The sequence below is a fragment of the Ranitomeya imitator genome, chromosome 2 (genome assembly GCF_032444005.1).
Source record: "Ranitomeya imitator isolate aRanImi1 chromosome 2, aRanImi1.pri, whole genome shotgun sequence".
Taxonomy (NCBI): Eukaryota; Metazoa; Chordata; class Amphibia; order Anura; family Dendrobatidae; genus Ranitomeya; species Ranitomeya imitator.
The window spans coordinates 132,017,036-132,039,648 of record NC_091283.1 but is presented as its reverse complement, the minus strand read 5'-3'; the positions used below and the strand labels follow the sequence as shown (position 1 = coordinate 132,039,648).

The window sequence follows — 22,613 nt, the reverse complement described above, 5'->3', positions numbered from 1 at the left end:
TTGACCAGCTTAGAGATGCCCTTAATCTGGTAGACTGGGACAATATCCTCAGAAATAAGAATACAGATAATAAATGGGAAATGTTTAAGAACATCCTAAATAGGCAGTGTAAGCGGTTTATACCTTGTGGGAATAAAAGGACTAGAAATAGGAAAAACCCAATGTGGCTAAACAAAGAAGTAAGGCAAGCAATTAACAGTAAAAAGAAAGCATTTGCACTACTAAAGCAGGATGGCACCATTGAAGCTCTAAAAAACTATAGGGAGAAAAATACTTTATCTAAAAAACTAATTAAAGCTGCCAAAAAGGAAACAGAGAAGCACATTGCTAAGGAGAGTAAAACTAATCCCAAACTGTTCTTCAACTATATCAATAGTAAAAGAATAAAAACTGAAAATGTAGGCCCCTTAAAAAATAGTGAGGAAAGAATGGTTGTAGATGACGAGGAAAAAGCTAACATATTAAACACCTTCTTCTCCACGGTATTCACGGTGGAAAATGAAATGATAGGTGAAATCCAGAGAAACAATGAAAACCCTATATTAAGGGTCACCAATCTAACCCAAGAAGAGGTGCGAAACCGGCTAAATAAGATTAAAATAGATAAATCTCCGGGTCCAGATGGCATACACCCACGAGTACTAAGAGAACTAAGTAATGTAATAGATAAACCATTATTTCTTATTTTTAGGGACTCTATAGCGACAGGATCTGTTCCGCAGGACTGGCGCATAGCAAATGTGGTGCCAATATTCAAAAAGGGCTCTACCTGGAAACTACCTGGAAAGTGAACCTGGAAATTATAGGCCAGTAAGTCTAACCTCTATTGTTGGTAAAATATTTGAAGGGTTTCTGAGGGATGTTATTCTGGATTATCTCAATGAGAATAACTGTTTAACTCCATATCAGCATGGGTTTATGAGAAATCGCTCCTGTCAAACCAATCTAATCAGTTTCTATGAAGAGGTAAGCCATTGGACGTGGTATATCTCGATTTTTCCAAAGCGTTTGATACCGTGCCGCACAAGAGGTTGGTACACAAAATGAGAATGCTTGTTCTGGGGGAAAATGTGTGTAAATGGGTTAGTAACTGGCTTAGTGATAGAAAGCAGAGGGTGGTTATAAATGGTATAGTCTCTAACTGGGTCGCTGTGACCAGTGGGGTACCGCAGGGGTCGGTATTGGGACCTGTTCTCTTCAACATATTCATTAATGATCTGGTAGAAGGTTTACACAGTAAAATATCGATATTTGCAGATGATACAAAACTATGTAAAGCAGTTAATACAAGAGAAGATAGTATTCTGCTACAGATGGATCTGGATAAGTTGGAAACTTGGGCTGAAAGGTGGCAGATGAGGTTTAACAATGATAAATGTAAGGTTATACACATGGGAAGAAGGAATCAATATCACCATTACACACTGAACGGGAAACCACTGGGTAAATCAGAAAGGGAGAAGGACTTGGGGATCCTAGTTAATGATAAACTTACCTGGAGCAGCCAGTGCCAGGCAGCAGCTGCCAAGGTAAACAGGATCATGGGGTGCATTAAAAGAGGTCTGGATACACATGATGAGAGCATTATACTGCCTCTGTACAAATCGCTAGTTAGACCGCACATGGAGTACTGTGTCCAGTTTTGGGCACCGGTGCTCAGGAAGGATATCATGGAACTAGAGAGAGTACAAAGGAGGGCAACAAAATTAATAAAGGGGATGGGAGAACTACAATATCCAGATAGATTAGCGAAATTAGGATTATTTAGTCTAGAAAAAAGACGACTGAGGGGCGATCTAATAACCATGTATAAGTATATAAGGGGACAATACAAATATCTCGCTGAGGATCTGTTTATACCAAGGAAGGTGACGGGCACAAGGGGGCATTCTTTGCGTCTGGAGGAGAAAAGGTTTTTCCACCAACATAGAAGAGGATTCTTTACTGTTAGGGCAGTGAGAATCTGGAATTGCTTGCCTGAGGAGGTGGTGATGGCGAACTCAGTCGAGGGGTTCAAGAGAGGCCTGGATGTCTTCCTGAAGCAGAACAATATTGTATCATACAATTATTAGGTTCTGTAGAAGGACGTAAATCTGGGGATTTATTATGATGGAATATAGGCTGAACTGGATGGACAAATGTCTTTTTTCGGCCTTACTAACTATGTTACTATGTTACTATGTTATAACATTTATTATCTCTGGTGTTTTTAGAGCCTTATTACATGGTATCACATGCAAAGACTAAAACTGAATGTGACAATCACATTTAATCTGATGTGTTTTTCTCATTTCAGGGGAATATATCACCAGCTTAGGCTCTTTTTAGATGATTTGCCGTATCTTTAAAGTGGCACAGTTGCTTAAAAGGGTCTTATCACCAGGTTTTCCCAACATAAACTATATAGCTCCATCATAACGCGCAAAGAGGTCAGATGGAAATCACTGGTCTTGCCTGACATCGCCTCCATATCCTCCATCACCATCATTCTGCTTTCATTGATGTGGATGATGCATCTTACATCATCCACACTGTGTGTGAACAGTTACTTTTACAGGTTAGTTTAGCTGCAGGGAGACTACCTGTGTTATAAAATATAATGATTGGAAACAAAGCTTTAGCTACAGAAAACCAAATAAATAAGTATACTTCTGTCATTAAATAAATAGAGGCAAGGACAATCACAAGAAATGCAATTGTAATGTCAGTTTATATTTTTGCTGAGTAAAACAAGTGGAGATATTTTGGTTTTCTTATATCCGACAAGTAAAGCAAAGTAACTTATATAATGTACAAGAAATAAATACAGTACATTTGTCTAAAAAAAAAAAAAAAAAATCCAACATAAAATCATTAAATATGTTACATATTTACTGCCAGTATTCCACATAATTGCAAAATACCAGAAGTGGGAGAATGTAGTTACTGATAACTTAGTGAAGAATATAGGCAACATAATACAATACACGAGACTCTCTAAGTTCTGCATAAAATCCCTTCACTGGGTTTTCAGAAATGTGAGGCTTTAAATATTCATATAAATATTAGATATAAGTCGTCCAAACCCACAAATCCTATACAAATTGGATAAAAGGCATCCAAACTGGCAGATTTCACTGGGACCACCTGGCTTCCTGATGTGTATGGGGGTCTCCTGACCCATCCCTGACAGAGGATGTCAATAATAGTGGAAATTCAACAATTTCTTTAAGGGAACAAAAGCCGCTGACGGAGGTTTCTCTTAGCGAGAACCGCCATTAAAGCGCATGAATGTTTAGCTGGGCTTAGTATTCACGAGTATAGAGAGATAGCGGCAGGCCAACAAGAGTGGAGTTGACTGTTATAGCATGTATGTGACCAACCTACTAAGGTATGCTATAAATGTCTGACACATAAGGCTGCCACCTCTGATTCTACATCTACCTCTAGAATGGGGGTCCCACCTTTCCATTCACTTGCACGGAAGTTGTTAGCAGTTTCTGGAACTTCCAAGGAATGGAGACAGTCGCACATATCCTTCTAATGGAAGCTGAGGATAATCATCACTGATCCCCTGGACACTAGATTAGAGATGAGTGAACCCGAACATTCACGGGTCCGCTCATCCATACAGTCTGAAACTAGGACGAGCTTCAATGCTGATCTACACAAGGGATGAGAGTGTCTTATTTGCACAAATATAGGGGTGAGTCTTATAGATTTCCTTTCACACCACCTTTACCGTATCTATCCTGTGGATATCCCATAAAGGGTTTGATTATACTTTCAAGTACAGTCCAAGGCAGTGGTCCCCAACCTTTCTGACCTTGAGAGCCACATTCAGCTCTGACAGAGGGTCACGAGCCACATTCAGCTCTGACAGAGGGTAGTGTGCCACATTCAGCTCGGACAGAGGGTCGCGAGCCACATTCAGCTCTGACAGACGGTCGCGAGCCACATTCAGCTCTGACAGACGGTCGCGAGCCACATTCAGCTGACTGAGGGTCGGGCGCCACATTCAGCTCTGACAAAGGGTCGCGAGCCACATTCCGCTCTGACAGACGGTCGCGAGCCACATTCAGCTCTGACAGACGGTCGCGAGCCACATTCGGCTCTGACAGAGGGTAGTGTGCCACATTCAGCTCTGACAGAAGGTAGCGAGCCATATTTAGCTCTGACAGAAAGTCGTGAGCCACATTCAGCTCTGCCAAGAGGGTAGTGTGCCACATTCAGCTCTGACAGAAGGTAGCGAGCCATATTTAGCTCTGACAGAGGGTCGCGCACCACATTCAGCTCTGACAGAGGGTCGTGAGCCACATTCAGCTGACAGAGGGTCGCGCGCCACATTCAGCTCTGACAGAGGGTCGTGAGCCACATTCAGCTGACAGAGGGTCGCGCGCCACATTCAGCTCTGACAGAGGGTCGTGAGCCACATTCAGCTGACAGAGGGTCGCGTGCCACATTCAGCTCTGACAGAGGGTCGCGCACCACATTCAGCTCTGACAGAGGGTCGTGAGCCACATTCAGCTCTGACAGAGGGTGGCGAGCCACATGCAGCTCGGACAGAGGGTAGTGTGCCACATTCAGCTGACAGAGGGTCGTGAGACACATTCAGCTCTGACAGAGGGTCGCGCGCCACATTCAGCTCTGACAGAGGGTAGTGTGCCACATTCAGCTCTGACAGAGGGTAGTGTGCCACATTCAGCTCTGACAGAGGGTAGCGAGCCATATTTAGCTCTGACAGAGGGTCGCGAGCCACATTCAGCTCTGACAGAGGGTAGTGTGCCACATTCAGCTCTGACAGAGGGTAGCGAGCCATATTTAGCTCTGACAGAGGGTCGCGAGCCACATTCAGCTCTGACAGAGGGTAGTGTGCCACATTCAGCTCTGACAGAGGGTCGCGAGCCACATTCAGCTCTGACAGAGGGTCGTGAGCCACATTCAGCTCTGACAGAGGGTCGTGAGCCACATTCAGCTCTGACAGAGGGTAGTGGGCCATATTCAGTTGACAGATGGTCGCGAGCCACATGCAGCTCGGACAGAGGGTGGCGAGCCAAATTCACCTGACAGAGGGTAGTGTGCCAGATTCAGCTCTGACAGAGGGTAGTGTGCCACATTCAGCTCTGACAGAGGGTCGCGAGCCACATTCAGCTCTGACAGAGGGTAGTGTGCCACATTAAGCTCTGACAGAAAGTCGTGAGCCACATTCAGCTCTGCCAAGAGGGTAGTGTGCCACATTCAGCTCTGACAGAAGGTAGCGAGCCATATTTAGCTCTGACAAGAGGGTCGCGAGCCACATTCAGCTCTGACAGAGGGTAGTGTGCCACATTAAGCTCTGACAAAGTCGCGAGCCACATTCAGCTCTGACAAGAGGTAGTGTGCCACATTCAGCTCTGACAGAGGGTAGCGAGCCATAATTAGCTCTGACAGAGGGTTGCGAGCCACATTCAGCTCTGACAGAGGGTAGTGTGCCACATTCAGCTCTGACAGAGGGTAGCGAGCCATAATTAGCTCTGACAGAGGGTTGCGAGCCACATTCAGCTCTGACAGAGGGTTGCGAGCCACATTCAGCTCTGACAGAGGGTAGTGTGCCACATTCAGCTCTGACAGAGAGTAGCGAGCCATATTTAGCTCTGACAGAGGGTCGCGAGCCATATTCAGCTCTGACAGAGGGTCGCGAGCCATATTTAGCCCTGACAGAGGGTCGCGAGCCATATTCAGCTCCTAAAGAGCGTTGCGAGCCACATCCAGCTCCCGCCACCTCACAGTAGTTGCAACCAAAGTCCCCATTACGGGTATAATGATAACCAACGCTCGGAACTCTCACCACACTGTTACATCCAGCTTCAAGCACTTCCTCTCACAGGTAGTATCATCCTGCCTCCAGCCTACCATACTTAAATTATCGCTAAACCCAAGAACAGTATATGTGCATCCTGATCTGCTCTTCTGTTCAGGCCTACTCACAAAATTTTTGAGATGTGCTCTTCATACCTGTTTGCTAGAAGCTAATGTACCAAGCTGGCAGAAACCCGCGAGTTACAATTCATGGGACCACGAGCCAAAGGCTGGGGACTACTGGTCCAAGGTATAAACCAGAAATTTCAGCTTTGAGATGACGTCTGCTGAAACCTCCTTCATTTCTCCGATATCAGCATTGGGTCAACTTTTATAGATACATAAGATTGTCAGGTAATCCAACGGTGTTAGGGAGCTAGATTATTTTTCTGACGTACACTTGGCTCAACTCTGATAAAAGTTGACTATCAGTCACTATGAAAACATTGGGCCTTTGGCTTTGGAGTACAGCAAGAAATGGGGCAAATACCGACAATCTTGCAGAACAAGACCCAGAAACTGGACATTTAGGAAATAAACTTCACTTTTTTAAAAACACAACAGGGAATTTTATATAGAACTTTCAGAAGTTTTCCTTTTAAAGAGGCATACATAGCAGCAGGCTGCAGGAATGGAGCAAAAATAATAAATGAAACCTATATCGGAGTACACAATATATTAGATGATGGCCTCTTCATAAACACGCTGGTAATAAATTAAGCCAAAATAATCTTCCATGACGTGAACATTTAATCTGGCCCTTGCTTCTTTAGAAGACCTTTGCAGCTTTTAGGATCAGATGAGGGAATCGGCTAACAAACATTTTTAGTGGACCTTCCACTCCAAGTGAGAGTAAAATACCCAAAAATATATCAGGTCACAAAGTGCAGAAGTTCGATCAGGTTGTTATCACTTTGATGGTGTACTTAGCAAAATTAAAGTAAAAGTCTCCACTGCTTTCACAAAATGTCAACACTGATTCTGTATGTAAATTTTCTATTAATGTTTGGTAGATAGCGAGAAGTCATCCCGGTGACCTAACATATCTGCCATTGCATATGTGAAAAGCAATAATTCGTTAAAAAAATAAAAAAATCGGGACATACAATTTCCCCATTCAATATGGGAACATAAAAAGTAAGCAGATTGATCACCACTTGAACAAAACAAAAAAACAAAAAAAAGAGGGTGTTAATGTCCTGACATCATTCCGAAGTGTCCTGATTAATAAATGATAATAGTCTCAAGGTAAAAATAAGGCACATATGTTTGCAAGTCAATGGCTCTCCGAACCGCGCTACCACAAGGCTGGCTGCATTGTATTGATAGGATGCTACAAAAGGCTCATTGGTATGTCACTTTTGGGACAAGTGTCCTTTGTCCGGCCGCACTGGCTCTTAGGTATGTTCTTCCATCCTTCTGCGTTCCGCAGACACAATGGACAGTCAGTACAAGTGTCGCTAGAATATTTTGGTGCTTTTGATCACAGGAAGGTGTCTTCCTCCCCTCTTGGGTCTTCTAGAAGTAGTGTGTGTTTGTCGGGGTCATGCAGTGGGACGCTGTGCTGAGAATGTTTATCAGAGAGGAAGGAATTGAGGGAAGCACGGCTGTAGGTAATAAAGCGGTCCAACATGCTGAGCTTCGGGGAACTTCTCCGATTTTCAGAGATACCGATATGAACGCTAATTTCTGATGGGGTCTTTTGTTTTAGCTGACCTTGAGACTTCAGTTCCAGTTTTTCCGGACTCGGCTTGCGGTAACTGCAGAGAGAAGTATTTAATTGGTATTGTAAGTAGCACAGTGAATGCCCTGTGTCCCTTGCTTGCGGCGTGGCTACCTAAACGGGGCACTAGAAAGACAAGTTTATGTTCAAACTGAATGACAGAAATTCTACAAATTTTTCCCAGTAAACATTGATCATAAGTCTCCCTATACAACCAGATCTCTACAAGGAGAATATTCCCTTCTAGACCTGCTATATAGGCATGTCGGCTATACAGTAAAACACAATTCTGTGCTGATGAGGAGCAAAAAGTCAGAAACAGTGCTGTCTGCAAATAAGGTTTCTGGTTTGGCTAATAACCCTTGTCATGTAAACAGCTGTAGAATGAGAATAGATGGTGCAAATTTATCGTCAGGATCTAGTTCACCGATCATGCCATTAATCTGTAGTCACTTAATGGGAGCCCTGTAAAAAAACTTTTACATGACGGCATCCACGGCTCCTCATCTGAATAGCCGGCCTGCCACGACGTTAAATGTGCATCACTCTCCAACGATGAAGTTGTGGCAGGCCGGTTAATCAAAAGGAGAACTGCCGGTGAAGTCAGGTAAGAGGAGTTCACAAGGATCCCATCCAGTGATCACAAATTACCAATGAGGCCGATGGACTGGGATCTGTGAATTGATTTGCACCCTCTCTAATAATTAGTAGTACATTGGCCTACAGGGTAGCTACCTAAAGTTACTTATGGTGGTAAAACTATGTATTATAAAAAAAATCACAGGTAGAAGCAGAGAAATTAAGCACCACTTACAGTTTAAGCAGCAAAGAGGAGAAAACAACAGAGACTGAGGAGGCAGCCATAGCGGCAGATCCCATCCAGGGCTGCAAAATCAAACCAACCGGCATGAACACACCTGAAACAGTGGACAGGTTTAGGTATGTGACAAATAAGTGATTGTTCATGAATATGTAAACATTTACGATTACTCCCAACCCCAATTGTGTTTGGTAAAAGTACAGTCTTCATTTTATAGTACCCATGGTGTTTTAAGATTAGCCATCAATACTTCCATTTCTTTAATATCTATGTGAAATTTTGTGAAAATTATGGAAAGCTAGAATGATCAGCAATAAAACGTTTGGTTCGTGAGCTTTAGTGGTATGTATCCAGGATAGCATCTCTGGGTCCGAGTTACATACCTGCAGCTATAGGGATGCCAATCAGATTGTAAATTAAAGCAAAGACAAAATTTATTCTTATTCTTTTCACAGTCTTGCGTGATAAGTCAATGCTTGCGACTACATCAAGGAGATTATTCTGTAGAAGAAAAAAAAAACATTTAATCACTTGTCAATGTCTGTTAGCAGGCAACATTCTCATGTCCATCAGACTTCCAATACACTGTGTATCCACCAAGTGTGATCAGGATGAGAACAAGCTCTCGTGTATGGCTACCTAACGGCTAGATATGGATATGCATGTACGGGAATATATTTAGGCTAAAAAAAATTAATTCAATAAAAGCAATGGAAACTTCCAACAAAGCAGGTCACATTGGCTACTGCACTGTGAGAACATTGCCTAGGAAATTAGTAGTACTAGATTATGTAAGGCTTTAAGACTTACCCGTATCAGCACCACATCAGCAGCTTCAATGGCAACATCTGTGCCCGTCCCTATGGCAATTCCCACATTGGCCATTGCCAGAGCAGGAGAGTCATTAATTCCATCTCCCACCATTGCCACTCGGGTACCTTCGTCCTGCAGCTGCTTCACCTTGGCTACTTTATGAGATGGGAGAACCTCCGCGAACACAGTTGTTATACCAACCTTGGGGGGAAAAATAGGTTATAGGGCATAAATTATATGGATTTTAATCAAAACACAAGTGGCAAATTACAAAAAGCAAATTGTTATTTTTCAAGGATACGTGAAAACATTAAAAACAACGGTAAAACCCCTTTAAAGGGAATCTGTCAGTAAGATCAACCCTTCCAAACAGTCTAAATGGCCATGTAGGTCATAGGATGCTGAATAATATGATACCTTGATATCAGAGATCCAATGTCTTATTCCAGAGAAATCCATAGTTTTCTTAAAATGTAAATGAGCTGTTAAGATCTATGGGCCGGACATAGATCTCCCTGAGAATCTGCCTCCAGAGATTATTATAAATTAAACGAGGCATTACCAGTGTGAGAAATGTAGACCAGGAGAGCAGACTGTCAGTCATTACATGTCTCACGCCAGTAATATCACCTTTCATTTATATTAATCCCTGGAGGCAGATTCTCATTGAGATCTATGTCCAGCACATAGATCCTAACAGCTCATTTGCATATTAAGAAAACCATGGATTTCTCTGGAATAAGACATCGGATCATAGATATCAAGGCATCATTGTATTCAGCTTCATATGACCTACATGTCCAGATAGATGGCTTAGAAGGGTGATCCTACTGACAGATTCCCTTTAATTCATCCCCTATTAATAGGATAAGGCACAATTTAATGATCTCTGGGACCCCCAGTGACCCAGAGAATGGGCTCAGCAGGTACTGCATTCCCTGCATTACTCCCAATGATAAGGGTGCAGACAAGGCCTCATGGGCAGGGCAGTAGTAGTCATCATACTCTAGATTTGATAGATTTAAGATGAGGTTTTCCAATAATATTAATATGGTGACTGGACAGAGTGCACCTCTTCTCAGAATTATGTAAGTTACCTGTGAGGCAATGGTCCTTGCAGTTTTGCTGTTGTCCCCAGTCATTAGAACCACATCTAGCCCCATTGAGCGCAATGTCTTAACTGCTAACGCGGCTTCCGGCTTCACAGTGTCGGCTATGGCTATTAATCCACAAAGGACACCTGAAAGGAAGCGCACAGTGCATGACTGTCCGATGCCTCTCCATTCACAGGTTTATTGGTCAGTGTGAACACGCTCAATCACTGCAGATCATACTGCTTACCATCCACTGCAACCAGGACTGCGGTGTGCCCTTTATTCTCATGTTCAGTCATAAGAGCATCCGTGTCGTTCTGCAAACTAAGGAAATTGCGATTCATCCACTCCCGGTTCCCAATAAGCACAGAATAGGTCTGATGTGACGCTGGAAGATGTAAAGCACAGAAAACACAATCCTTCATTATTTGTTATGCAAATTGTCTCTTCAGAGGAGGAAGAGGACTAAAAGTCTAGCGCCACCTACTGGAAGCCGCGATCCTAAAAGTCTTCACAAGGAGAAACATTACCCCGCAGACATTGTTCCAGGAGTCTTGGGGTTTCAATGCAACTTTGCAAATATTACAAGTGTGCCCGGTTCTGTTTAAAAAGAATAGGCTTTCTCCTCACAACCCATTCAAATAATCCATACTAGTCCAGTCTTTTTCCAGATGTATTGTCATGAACTTGAACATTGCTAAGGCCTTCAGAGTCTGAGCTGTAGCTCTTGGTTTTTTTTTTTTAATCTTCACAGATCATGGGCATACATAGAAGTCATGGATCTACATAGCATGCCCCCTCTCTCCTTCATTCCAGCCCCCCCAAAAATTCTGCAAGGTAGATGGGGTCAGGACTCACAGGCACGGTCACAGAAGAGTATACCTCAACTTTTAAACAGAAAGTAGGACATGTATTGCAGCATGCAGTGTTCTCCCAGACTATGATATCCCTTTAATAGCTCCCATACAGAATAATGTGCAATTTCCCCGTACAGTACTTCCTCACATGCTCAGTTCCCCCACAATATAATGCCTGCAGTGACCCATTCCACAGTATGATCTCCTCACGGCAGATCCACCCACAGCACAGAAACCAAACCCAGAGTAACACACATATGATGTGAAAATGATGGACACTTTATAAGCTGCTAATGTGCGTGTGCACGGCTTCTACACCACAAGCCAGTGCTGATGAAGGCGCTCTCTGTGCCCATTTAATACATTTTATAAGCGGATAGATCACTCTGTTAAATAGTTTAACTGCTGCTTACCTGCTTTCTGGGAATCAGCCAGATAATGAATATCAGAGCCCCCGTGTCCTCCGTCAATGTGCACAAGCAGGGCGTTCCTGCTGTTGTTCGCGCTCGTTGTTTGGTTGCTGCTGCTGCTTAATAGATGCTCGACGTTACTGACTTTACAGCTGATGCCACAACCAGGGACGGCTTGAAAATCAGAGCAAGTGCCCAGAACCTCTTTATTCAGTACCTATTAAAAAGGATTAATCAACTCATTGTGATCATGCGAAAATAAGACAGGTCGTACACTAGATCAGAGACGGCAAGACCCAAAACTGATGAAATGTTGCTGTACAAAAAAAATGTATTCTTTATATATTCCTCATCAAGAAATGTATGGACCCCATGACTGCAATGTGTATCTGGAGGGTAATTTCCGCTGATTTTATGATGTAGGTGAATGGAATAATAGGCACTAGCAGCACATGTCACAGCTGAAGTCTAGGGGATCAATGACTGCTGGCAGACGTATTGCCAAATACAAGGTTTTCATGCATTTTGTACAAAAGGATAGTTTGATGCAAAATTGCAGGATGTTCCTGATCGTCCATCTGAGGCTGCGCTTTATATCTAAGATAGATGATTGTACTAAATAATTTTTATTAGCAAGAATGCCCAGAACACTCCCTCATGCCAGGCTACAGGACCCGACATTCTAGGAAAAGTCCGGTCCAAACTCCTGGATTTTATGCAATCCTGGTATTTAGAGTAAGACGCCACAAGCCTCCTCACTGTCAAAGTGTGAGACTTGTGTCAGGCGTTCTCACGAGATCTCGCGCTTAGTAAATGATACAGCAGCACTGGTTTAGGTTAAAGGAGCACTCCTAATCCTCCTCCTATCAAAGTTTGTATCCTATTGCTATATTGCAGTCATCATTATATAGCACTGTGTACTTACAATTGCTCGTTTTGCCTTTCTACCCAGATAATTCTTCTCTTTTGCATTAGGTCTATGATATCACTCAATTAAAAACTGACAAGCTGAATCCTTCTAAGCTCTATGTAGAAACAGGAGGTCAAAGTCCCTGGCGGGGGAGAAGGGAGCAGCTGGGACAGGAGGTGAAGAGGGGGCTGATAAATGCAGGGACAAGAGACTTCCTGTTTCTACTTAAAGTAGAAAAAAAAAGAAGAATTATCTGGGTAGAAAGGCAAAATGAGCAATTGTAAATACAAAGAGCTATATAATATGACTGCAATATATTAAGAGGATAAAAACTTTGATGGGAGGAGGAGGAGGAGTGCTTCTTCAATGTGGGAAGTCGCCCACTGTGCCAGTGAGGGTGGCAGTAGCGGGTTGTGCGATTTAGTAAAGTCATTTATCTGAGGCTACCCACTGTTTTCTTAACTAAAAAGGGCAGCCTCAGACAGGTGAAACCTACTCCTAAAGTCTGGATGTCACTTTCTCAATGCGCCAGGGGTCTAGCTTTAAAATTTCTATCCATACAATGGTTATCTGCTCCGTCTCTGCTGGATATAACAGCTGCTCCGTGGGACGATGGGTGTCTGAGCACAGCGATCTGATAGGGATGATCTCTCACAGATAGGTCATTAATATCTAAGTCCTGGACAACCCCTTTAATTGTAATACTTGATACGATTTTGTAGTTGTCCCATGCATCAATGCTGCAGCAGATACTAGAAGTATGGAGCATCTTTTGGTTATGAGCCATTATTCTGCGGCAGAGGCCGTACTTACCTCTTTACAATGCTTCGTCACTGCTGCTCCAAGGGGATGTTCACTGCTGCTTTCGGCAGTCCCCACGATGGCCAGCAGCTTGTTTGAAGGCATCCTGTTACTTTCAACCAAAATCTTCACTTGCATAACAATAGGAGAGCCGTGTGTGATGGTCCCCGTCTTATCAAACACAACAGTTCGGATCTGAGAAAAAGGGAAAACTTTCACTTTAGAAGCAATTCCTTTAAAAGAACAATATTCTCTATATCCTGCAAACTAGGCCTCCACGTGTGCAGCCTCACTGTATGGGGTGACCAGGGCGATGCATGCAGAATTCACACTGCTCCAATGTCATACAGTACAGGGATGTGCTTGGACACCTGTTTATGTAATGTTTGCCTTTGTTTTTATTGGAATGTGCACATTATAGATTCAGACAAAAGGCAGCAAAACCACCAAACATTGCAATAAGGAGCCAAGAAACATGCGTGAAACACTTCAATATGTGTTAACCCTTAGAGACCTCAAAGTATTCCCTTTAATTCTGATGACAGCGCTCTCTGAATGCGGCCCTCAGTCTGAATCTGCAGTGTGCACACTCCAATCACCGCTACAGGGAGCCAGGTACAGAATATTGGCCGCCGGACACAGTGAATGAAAGCCCATTTATTTAAGCTTGCGATGCTTGTTTTGACGTCAGTTTACATGTTGAAGACAAATCGTGCATTACCTTGTGTGCCATTTCCAGAGGCTCTCCTCCTTTAATCAGTATGCCATTCTGAGCACCAACTCCGGTACCAACCATAACTGCAGTTGGTGTCGCCAAACCAAGCGAACAAGGGCAAGCTATGCACAGCACAGTGATGGCGGCTTGAAAAGCAAAGCGGACAATGACTTCTCCTTTTGAAATACTCTTGTTGTAACCCTGTGGAAAGAACAATTGCTGCTTTAGAACATAACTGCAAGTAAGAGAAACACTAAAATCAAATGTTGTGGAGAACACCCTCATTTACTACGTCACCAAGCCCCAATATGCTTTCCCCAACACACGATATCCCCGGAAATATTCATTCTACAAATGAACACAAGAGGGCGCTGAAGTGCTTCAGAATGCAATAGACCTTCTGCAGATGAGCATGGTCTTGGTCTCTGCACACAGGCCAATGAGCAGATGGCCGCAGGCGCTAGTCTCCCCTGCTTCATGGACATGACCGTGCTGGTTTGAATGTCAAGAGCGCTTACCCCATCTGCGCACAAGCACATGGGGCTGCTCCGGCACTCCGTCCTGGCTGCAATTAGTGGATATGAATGGCAAGTGAATGGAAACACGTGTCTGAACATAGCCATAGAAACAGAATAACACATTATGGTATGATCAATACATAGCTATATTACAACTAAAGTTACAGGGGTTTTTGTAGGATTCTATTCTTAAAAAACATTTATCACTTACCCATAGGATGGTATATGTCTGATTGCTGTGACTCTTCCCAATCACTATATTGATTGAACAGAGCAGTATGACAGGGCACGACTATTGCTGCTCTCTTACATCTCTCCAAGAGACACACAGCTGAGCGCGGTACTCTAATACGGTGGCTGGCTCCACAGACCATGAATTAAAGGGAACCTGTCACCCCCAAAATCGAAGATGAGCTAAGTCCACCGGCATCAGGGGCTTATCTACAGCATTCTGTAATGCTGTACATAAGCCCCTGATGTATCCTGAAAGATGAGGAAAAGAGGTTATATTATACTCACCCAGGGGCGGTCCCGCTGCGGTCCGATGGGCATCGCGGTCCGGTTCGCCGCCTCCCATCTTCTTACGATGACGTCTTCTTCTTGTCTTCACGCTGCGGCTCCAGTGCAGGCGTACTTTGTCTGCCCTGTTGAGGGCAGAGCAAAGTACTGCAGTGTGCAGGTGCCGGGCCTCTCTGACCATTCCCGGCGCCTGCGCACTGCAGCACTTTGCTCTGCCCTCAACAGGACAAACAAAGTACGCCTGCGCCAGAGCCGCAGCGTGAAGACAAGAAGAGGACGTCATCGTATGAAGATGGGAGGCCCCGGACTGCGACGCCCATCGGACCCGGACCGCAGCGGGACGGCCCCTGGGTGAGTATAATCTAACCTCATTTTCTCATCTTTCAGGATACATCGGGGGCTTATCTCATCTTCGATTTTGGGGGTGACAGGTTCCCTTTAAAGGGAATCTGTCACCAGGTTTTTGCTAATCATCTGAGAGCAGCATGAAGTAGAGGAAGAGTCCCCGATTCCAGCGAAGTGTCACTTACTGGGCTGTTGTTGCTTACGCAGTAATATCTATCGGCAAGCGATAGATGCTACAGAGCATGCTCCACCAGCACCAAGTTGCTGAAGTTATTCATTTTTTTCTTTCAAAGCCTACACTATTATATGTAGTACGTAAAATAAGGGGAAGGCCAGTGAGGGATCAGTGACCCGTCATAAGGATGCATATGTAAGCAGAGCACCACATGAAGACCCCCAAGAGCACGAACATATCTAACTCAAAACTGCAAATCAAGATTACACAACAACCACAAGACGGATTTCATCAACCAAGGTATCATTGTAATCAGTATAACGGCTCCGACCTGACACTGTGTGCAAGTTACTGAGCACAATCCTGCTGACAGGTTCCCTTTAAGCAATCATGCTCAATTATGCCACATCATTTAATCAAGCAGTGAGATTCATGCTAATTGGACATTTACCACATATTCTTTATAGGAAACCCCCTTGAACACATGCAGACACCTTCTTTCAAACGTTTTTCAAAATCCTTAATATACAGTTTACAACCTATACCACTGTGTATTCATATTCAATAATTACTTGCTGGATGGGAGGTCTGTGTCCTGGGGGGCTGCAGACTATACTAGACCTTAGGTATCAGCACTGCTCCATTCATGCACGGATTTCCCCTTCTAACACTGTTCCTGAAGAATCTTCTCTGCCCTGTGATTAACCTGATGTGATCTGTGTTGTGGAGCTTCCTCCTGGTGCTTTCTGTGCCATTTATGCCCTGTCCTGCAGGTTCTGATAAGGTCTCTGGCCATGATGATGCAGACTGCGTGATCCCTCCTCCTCTCCTGAGGGCTCTGCTGAGGTCTCTGTCCATGGTGATGCAGCCTGTGTGATCCCTCCTCCTCTCCTGAGGGCTCTCTCCATGGTGATGCAGCCTGTGTGATCCCTCCTTCTCTCCTGAGGGCTCTGCTGAGGTCTCTGTCCATGGTGATACGGCCTGTGTGATCCCTCCTCTTCTCCTGCAGGCTCTGCTCAGGTCTCTGTCCAAGGTGATGCAGCCTGTGTGATTCCTCCTCCTCTCCTGCAGGCTCTGCTCAGGTCTCTGTCCATGGTGATGCAGCCTGTGTGATCCCTCCTCCTCTCCTGCATGCTCTGCTTAGGTCTCGGTCCATGGTGATGCAGCCAGTGTGATCCCTCCTTCTCTCCTGCAGGCTCTGCTGAAGACTCTGTCCATGATGATGCAGCCTGTGTGATCCCTCCTCCTCTCCTGCGGGCTCTGCTGAGGTCTCTGTCCATGGTGATAAAGCCTGTGTGATCCCTCCTCCTCTCCTGAGGGCTCTCTCCATGGTGATGCAGCCTGTGTGATCCCTCCTTCTCTCCTGAGGGCTCTGCTGAGGTCTCTGTCCATGGTGATACAGCCTGTGTGATCCCTCCTCTTCTCCTGCAGGCTCTGCTCAGGTCTCTGCCCATGGTGATGCAGCCTGTATGATCCCTCCTCCTCTCCTGCAGGCTCTGCTCAGGTCTCTGTCCATGGTGATGCAGCCTGTGTGATCCCTCCTCCTCTCCTGCGGGCTCTGCTGAGGGCTCAGTCCATGGTGATGCAGCCTGTGTGATCCCTCCTCTCCTGCAGGCTCTGCTCAGGTCTCTGTCCAAGGTGATGCAGCCTGTGTGATTCCTCCTCTCCTGCAGGCTCTGCTCAGGTCTCTGTCCATGGTGATGCAGCCTGTGTGATCCCTCCTTCTCTCCTGCAGGCTCTGCTGAAGGCTCTGTCCATGATGATGCAGCCTGTGTGATCCCTCCTCCTCTCCTGCGGGCTCTGCTGAGGTCTCTGTCCATGATGATGCAGCCTGTGTGATCGCTTCTCCTCCTCTCCTGCAGGTTCTGCTGAGGTCTCTGTCCATGGTGATGCAGCCTGTGTGATCCCTCCTCCTCCTCTCCTGCAGGTTCTGCTGAGGTCTCTGTCCATGGTGACGCAGCCTGTGTGATCCCTCCTCCTCCTCTCCTGCAGGTTCTGCTGAGGTCTCTGTCCATGGTGACGCAGCCTGTGTGATCGCTTCTCCTCTCCTGCAGGCTCTGCTGAGGGCTAAGTCCATGGTGACGCAGCCTGTGTGATCCCTCCTCCTCTCCTGCAGGCTCTGCTGAGGGCTAAGTCCATGATGATGCAGCCTGTGTGATCCCTCCTCCTCTCCTGCAGGCTCTGCTCAGGTCTCTGTCCATGGTGATGCAGCCAGTGTGATCCCTCCTCCTCTCTGCAGATTCTGCTGTGGGTTGTTTGCTGTTCCGCACAATGATGCTACCTATGTCACCCCTCTCCCTGCAGACTCTCTCCTTCTCATACAGTTTACGTTGCTGGATACAACCCTCTCCCACTTGCTCACTGCTAGCATTTGGAACACAGAGGAGAGATGGGAGATCAGAGATAGAAGTAGACAGTCTGACAGCAACCAGGAGCTAGTGAAATTTTAGATCATTAGTACTTACCGGGAAATACTTTTCTACTATTTCAAAGTCTCGGTAGCCAATAAAAATCCAGACAAACAGGGTGAGAACAGAAACTATAACAATGAAAGGAACAAAGTAACCACTGAGCTTATCAGCAAACTGCTGGATTGGAGCCTGGAAGAGAAAACAGATGATCTTCATAGATAATAGGAGCGGATATCAGTATACAAATCAAGTAAAAATTGCACTAACAGCATAACAAATCCACATGGCACAAGTGATAATGTATTTGTTTGGTATAGTTGTATCTCCAAAAAACCAGAGAAGACCCTGTGCATAAAGCAACATTACTGATCCCCCTGCTGTATAACAGGATCTGTAATATTGATTAAGGCGAATATAGTTGGGTGGAATGTAATTCTATTTTAAATTTTCAAAAAATCTGTATCCTTCAAAATGCAGATTATTTGTAATTCGCTCAGCTAGCGGCTGATGGCCATTTTGCCAAAATATAAAGGGCTGGCAAAAAAAAAAAAAAAAAAGTAAGTCACCTCACCGCTCATTAATACTCGCTTATGTCTCCGGCTACCTCCAATGATCGCTCTTCCCCTACAATCCTTGGGACCTCTTCATATCACCGCCGCTCGCTAAGACCTCAGATCTTTTCACCCTTGGCTAGGATTTCTGGCCACGATGTCTCTTTGCACACATGTCATGAAATTAGGACATGTGCCACAACTTTACGATGCGCCCTCGAGGCCAGGACTTCTTGCCTGCCGTGACTAAGGTTGGAATGTCCCTGCCAAGCATGAAGATGCCCAGGATTTCAGGGCAGGAGCAGTAAGAAGAAGCACCGAGGACTGTACGGGGATCAGTGAACAGTAAGATGTTTTTTCCTTTATCTTACATTTATTATGTTCTTTACAGATCTCAGAGGATAATAATGGACATTCAATTAGTGGAAAATAAATTTGCTACAAGTCAAATTTCCTGGAAAAGTGCGTGCGAATTCAAATCTTGTTAGATCTGCTGATCACTAATTATGTACCGTCCGATATAAAACCATCCAGTGGTGCCAAAAAGTGCTCCAAAACTGTACAGAGCCCTGGAAACCAGTGAGGATACAAAATGGGCCACCAATTCTAATCTGAATCCAAAAAAGAAAATTCATGATCACGTGTGACTTCACGGAGGTAGCGGTTACCTTGGAGGTCTGCGCTTCTTCCACAAGTTTTACTATTTGAGATAAGGTAGTGTCTGAACCAACATGAGTGGCGGAGATGAGCAAGGAGCCATTCTGGTTGATTGAGCCAGCGATGACGCTGCTTCCCGGCTTCTTAGTCACAGGCATGGCCTCACCTGAGAAAGCACATGGGGTAGATTCAGGTCACAGAGTAAAATGGAGAGATTCAGGGTATGTACATGGCATCCTGCAGGTGCACTTTATATAAAACCACCCGCACGTGGTTACATCATCTGCTATCAATAGGATGGTATGAAACGACTACTTATACATAATAGAATGATTAATAAATGTACCAATCATTTTACAAATGTAATTAACCAAGACGAGAGCCATCATAACAAACACAAGGCTGCTATATCAACAGGTACTGATAATAAGCCAGGTTATAAACAAAGGGTGGCTCAGTGGTTAGCACTGCAGAGTGCAGCGCTGGAGTCCTGGGTTCAAATCCTACCAAGGACAACATCTGCAAGGAGTTTGTATGTTCTCCCCGTGTTTGCGTGGGTTTCCTCCGGGTACTCCGGTTTCCTCCCACGCTCCAAAGACATACTGATAGGGAACAGATTGTGAGCCCCAATGAGGACAGTGAAGAAAATGGCTAAAGTGCTGCAGAATATAATGGTGCTATAAAATGGAGATAAATAAATTAAAAATGTAACTGTAAATATCATTAAAGGGAATCTGTCACCAGGTGTTTGCCACCTAATCTCAGAATAGCATAATATAGGGGCAAAGACCCCGATTCCAGTGATGTGTCACTTACTGGGCTGCTTGCTGTACTTTTGATAAAATCTAATAATCAGCAGGATAATCACTAGAGGACTAGTAAAGCTAATGCCATGTAGTCCTCCGTATTCAGGAGCTCTGTATAACCCCACCTCCACCACTGATTAGCCGCTTTCTGTCTATGCACAGTGTACGCAGAAAGGAGCCATTCAGTGGTGTGGGTGGAGTTATATAGAGCTCAGTATTCAGAGAGCTGCTAGATCTGCAGTAAAGAAAAGAGCAACATGACAGCAGTCAGCTCTGTAAGTGATACATCTGTGGATTCAGGGTCTTTGCCCCTACATTATACTACTCTTGGATTCGGTAGCAAGAACTTGGTGACAGATTCCCTTTTAAAGGATCCTGTGCCTAGGATTGGGGTCAATAAGCCATCAGCATGTCATTGTGCAGGTAAGGTTCAGCTTTCCAAATATGCCCATGTCAAAACCAGGTCGTTAGCATTAGATGGTAAGAAGACCAAAGGCAGGTTGACCAGGAATGGGGCTACAGGCACAATGTGCCCAGAATTCAGAGGATCGTACACCTTGCTACAATGCAGAGACCGATGGGGGACACCGGCAGCAGCAGTATGGGAACGTCGGTGGACCGGTAAGTTGAATATTAGTTTGGAATTATAAATTTACATTAAAAAAAATAAAATGGGCTACGCAACCTCATTAACATCAGTGTAGATCAGCAGCTTTATGGGTAACGCTGGAAAGTTATTAGAACATAACACAAAAACCTACACAACAAAGCCATAGCAGTCCGCTCTACAAGTACCTGTAATGAGAGACTCATCCACCATCGAGTGGCCTTCAATTACTCGTCCGTCCACAGGAAACTTTCCCCCGGGCACCACTTTTACAATATCCCCTCTCTGCACCAATTCCACATCCACCTGCTCCTCACTGTGACACAGAAAAACGATTTCCAGGAGTTTGAATACTTTACGTTACTTTTAGAAAACATGGTAGTTTTGCCGCGTTCACACATCCGTATGTCAAGGGCCGAGGTTCCCAGCCTGGTGACGGTCTGGGGGTCTCCAGACCCGAATTCAGCAGCCTCAGACATATACAAGGCTGTGAATTTCAGGACAAGTCTATGTATGGTGGTCCGTCCTCTGCCCGGACATGTGGATGTGGGAATCCGGTGTCATCATTGTAAAACAATAAATACATCTGTAAGAATAACGTTACCCTAAGACAGAGCGGTCAGGCCTCAGCGTCACAATGGTGGCCTCAGTTGCTTGCAGTGAGATGAGGTGTGCCAGGGCTTCTGATGTTTTACTCTGGAAAAAAAAGATTATCATAATAGTTTTCCCTCAACACCAGAATTGATGAATAATCATCAGTGATGAGTGAACGTGCTGGGACAAGGTGTTATCTGAGCATGCTTGGGTGCTAACCGAGTGACTTCGGTGTGCTCGAAAAATGTGTTTGAGTCCCTACAGCTGCATGTCTCGCGGATGATCGACTGTAGCCACACATGCAGGGATTGTCCAATAAACAGGCACTAAATCAATAAATCATCTGACCATAGCCTCAAACCTATTTTAGCTAATTGCATCTTTGATGTATAAATTCCAAAGCGACACAATAATGTGGGAACATTTACAAGACTGTGAATTCAGACATCAGAAACCATAGACCAAAGTGGATGCATCTCAGACTGTTTGTGCGCCAAAGCTTGAAATCTACACCCGTAATAAGCAGGCTTAGATGCGAACCACCATTGACGCCATTTTATGGTGTAAATTATAGTGAATAGGACACCATGTCAAATGTTTAATAAATTCTCCCATGTATCTAACTTTAGCACTATTGGTTCTAACCCAGCACCATGAAAAACAAAAAAAAATTGTGGAAAACCACCAAATTCTGTCTCTATCGCTTCATTGGGGAACACAGGAACCATGGGGGTGTATGTATGCAAATAAACGTTAGCTCCTCCTCTGCAGTGTACACCCCACAGACAGGAAGTAGGATTTCCAGTTTAGCTTAGTGTCTGTAGGAGGTGGACACGGGTCTTTCATTAGACCCTTATCTACCTCAGTGTGCGTCGTTCCTTTTCAGGTACCACGGAGGGACACAGTGTGAACAGTTAATACTGTACTTCCACAAAGAGCCTATGAGTATGGCGTGTACTGCCACCCCATATTCCGGCGGTCACCATCTCTACTCTAGGTCCCAGCTTCTCTCAGGCCTAGCAGCAGCGTGGGGCATTAAGGGGTCTTTCCCGTATATTTGGGGATATTTAGGGCACTAAACTTCTTTCCCGGCGCTTTTTACAGACCTCCGCGCTGCTCCGGCGGTTACCAGCCATAATCTAGGTCCCGGCTTCACTCGGGCATAGTTGCTGCGTTGGCTTCCCTACACTTTGGGCGGGTTTTTCTCCCGCCCGTCGCTTGTTCCTTCCTTCCGGACCCGGCCCACCCCCTCAGCTTCATTTCTCTACTTGGAGCCAGTGCATGATTCTCCTACCTGGACCCGGCGCTTGGCTCCGCCCCTTCCCTGCACTTCAAGCAGGTTTTTCTCCCGCCCGTCACTTGTCCCTTCTTTTCTGACCCGCAACAAGCGTCTGCGATGTGCCGTTAGTTTCGGAAGGACCTTGAACGCTGCTTGCAGCGTTCAGGGTCCGTTCCTCGCTAGCGCAGATC

At 45.0% G+C, this 22,613-nt stretch overlaps 1 protein-coding gene across 1 annotated transcript in view; it reads right to left on the bottom strand.

Moving 5' to 3' along the window:
• Positions 1–2,691: 2,691 nt before the first annotated feature.
• The window catches only part of ATP7A (ATPase copper transporting alpha), an 81,556-nt gene continuing 61,634 nt past the window's right edge, over positions 2,692–22,613 (bottom strand). Inside the window, exons 11-23 of the mRNA XM_069747244.1 lie at positions 21,154–21,245; positions 20,738–20,865; positions 19,148–19,302; positions 17,983–18,117; positions 13,967–14,161; positions 13,258–13,440; positions 11,538–11,751; positions 10,515–10,655; positions 10,271–10,413; positions 9,171–9,374; positions 8,744–8,861; positions 8,355–8,457; positions 2,692–7,577 (exon numbers count right to left, since the gene is read on the bottom strand). Of these exons, the coding sequence (XP_069603345.1) occupies positions 7,301–7,577; positions 8,355–8,457; positions 8,744–8,861; positions 9,171–9,374; positions 10,271–10,413; positions 10,515–10,655; positions 11,538–11,751; positions 13,258–13,440; positions 13,967–14,161; positions 17,983–18,117; positions 19,148–19,302; positions 20,738–20,865; positions 21,154–21,245 (2,088 nt within the window). The 3' untranslated portion in view covers positions 2,692–7,300. The remainder of the gene's footprint in view (positions 7,578–8,354; positions 8,458–8,743; positions 8,862–9,170; positions 9,375–10,270; positions 10,414–10,514; positions 10,656–11,537; positions 11,752–13,257; positions 13,441–13,966; positions 14,162–17,982; positions 18,118–19,147; positions 19,303–20,737; positions 20,866–21,153; positions 21,246–22,613) is intronic.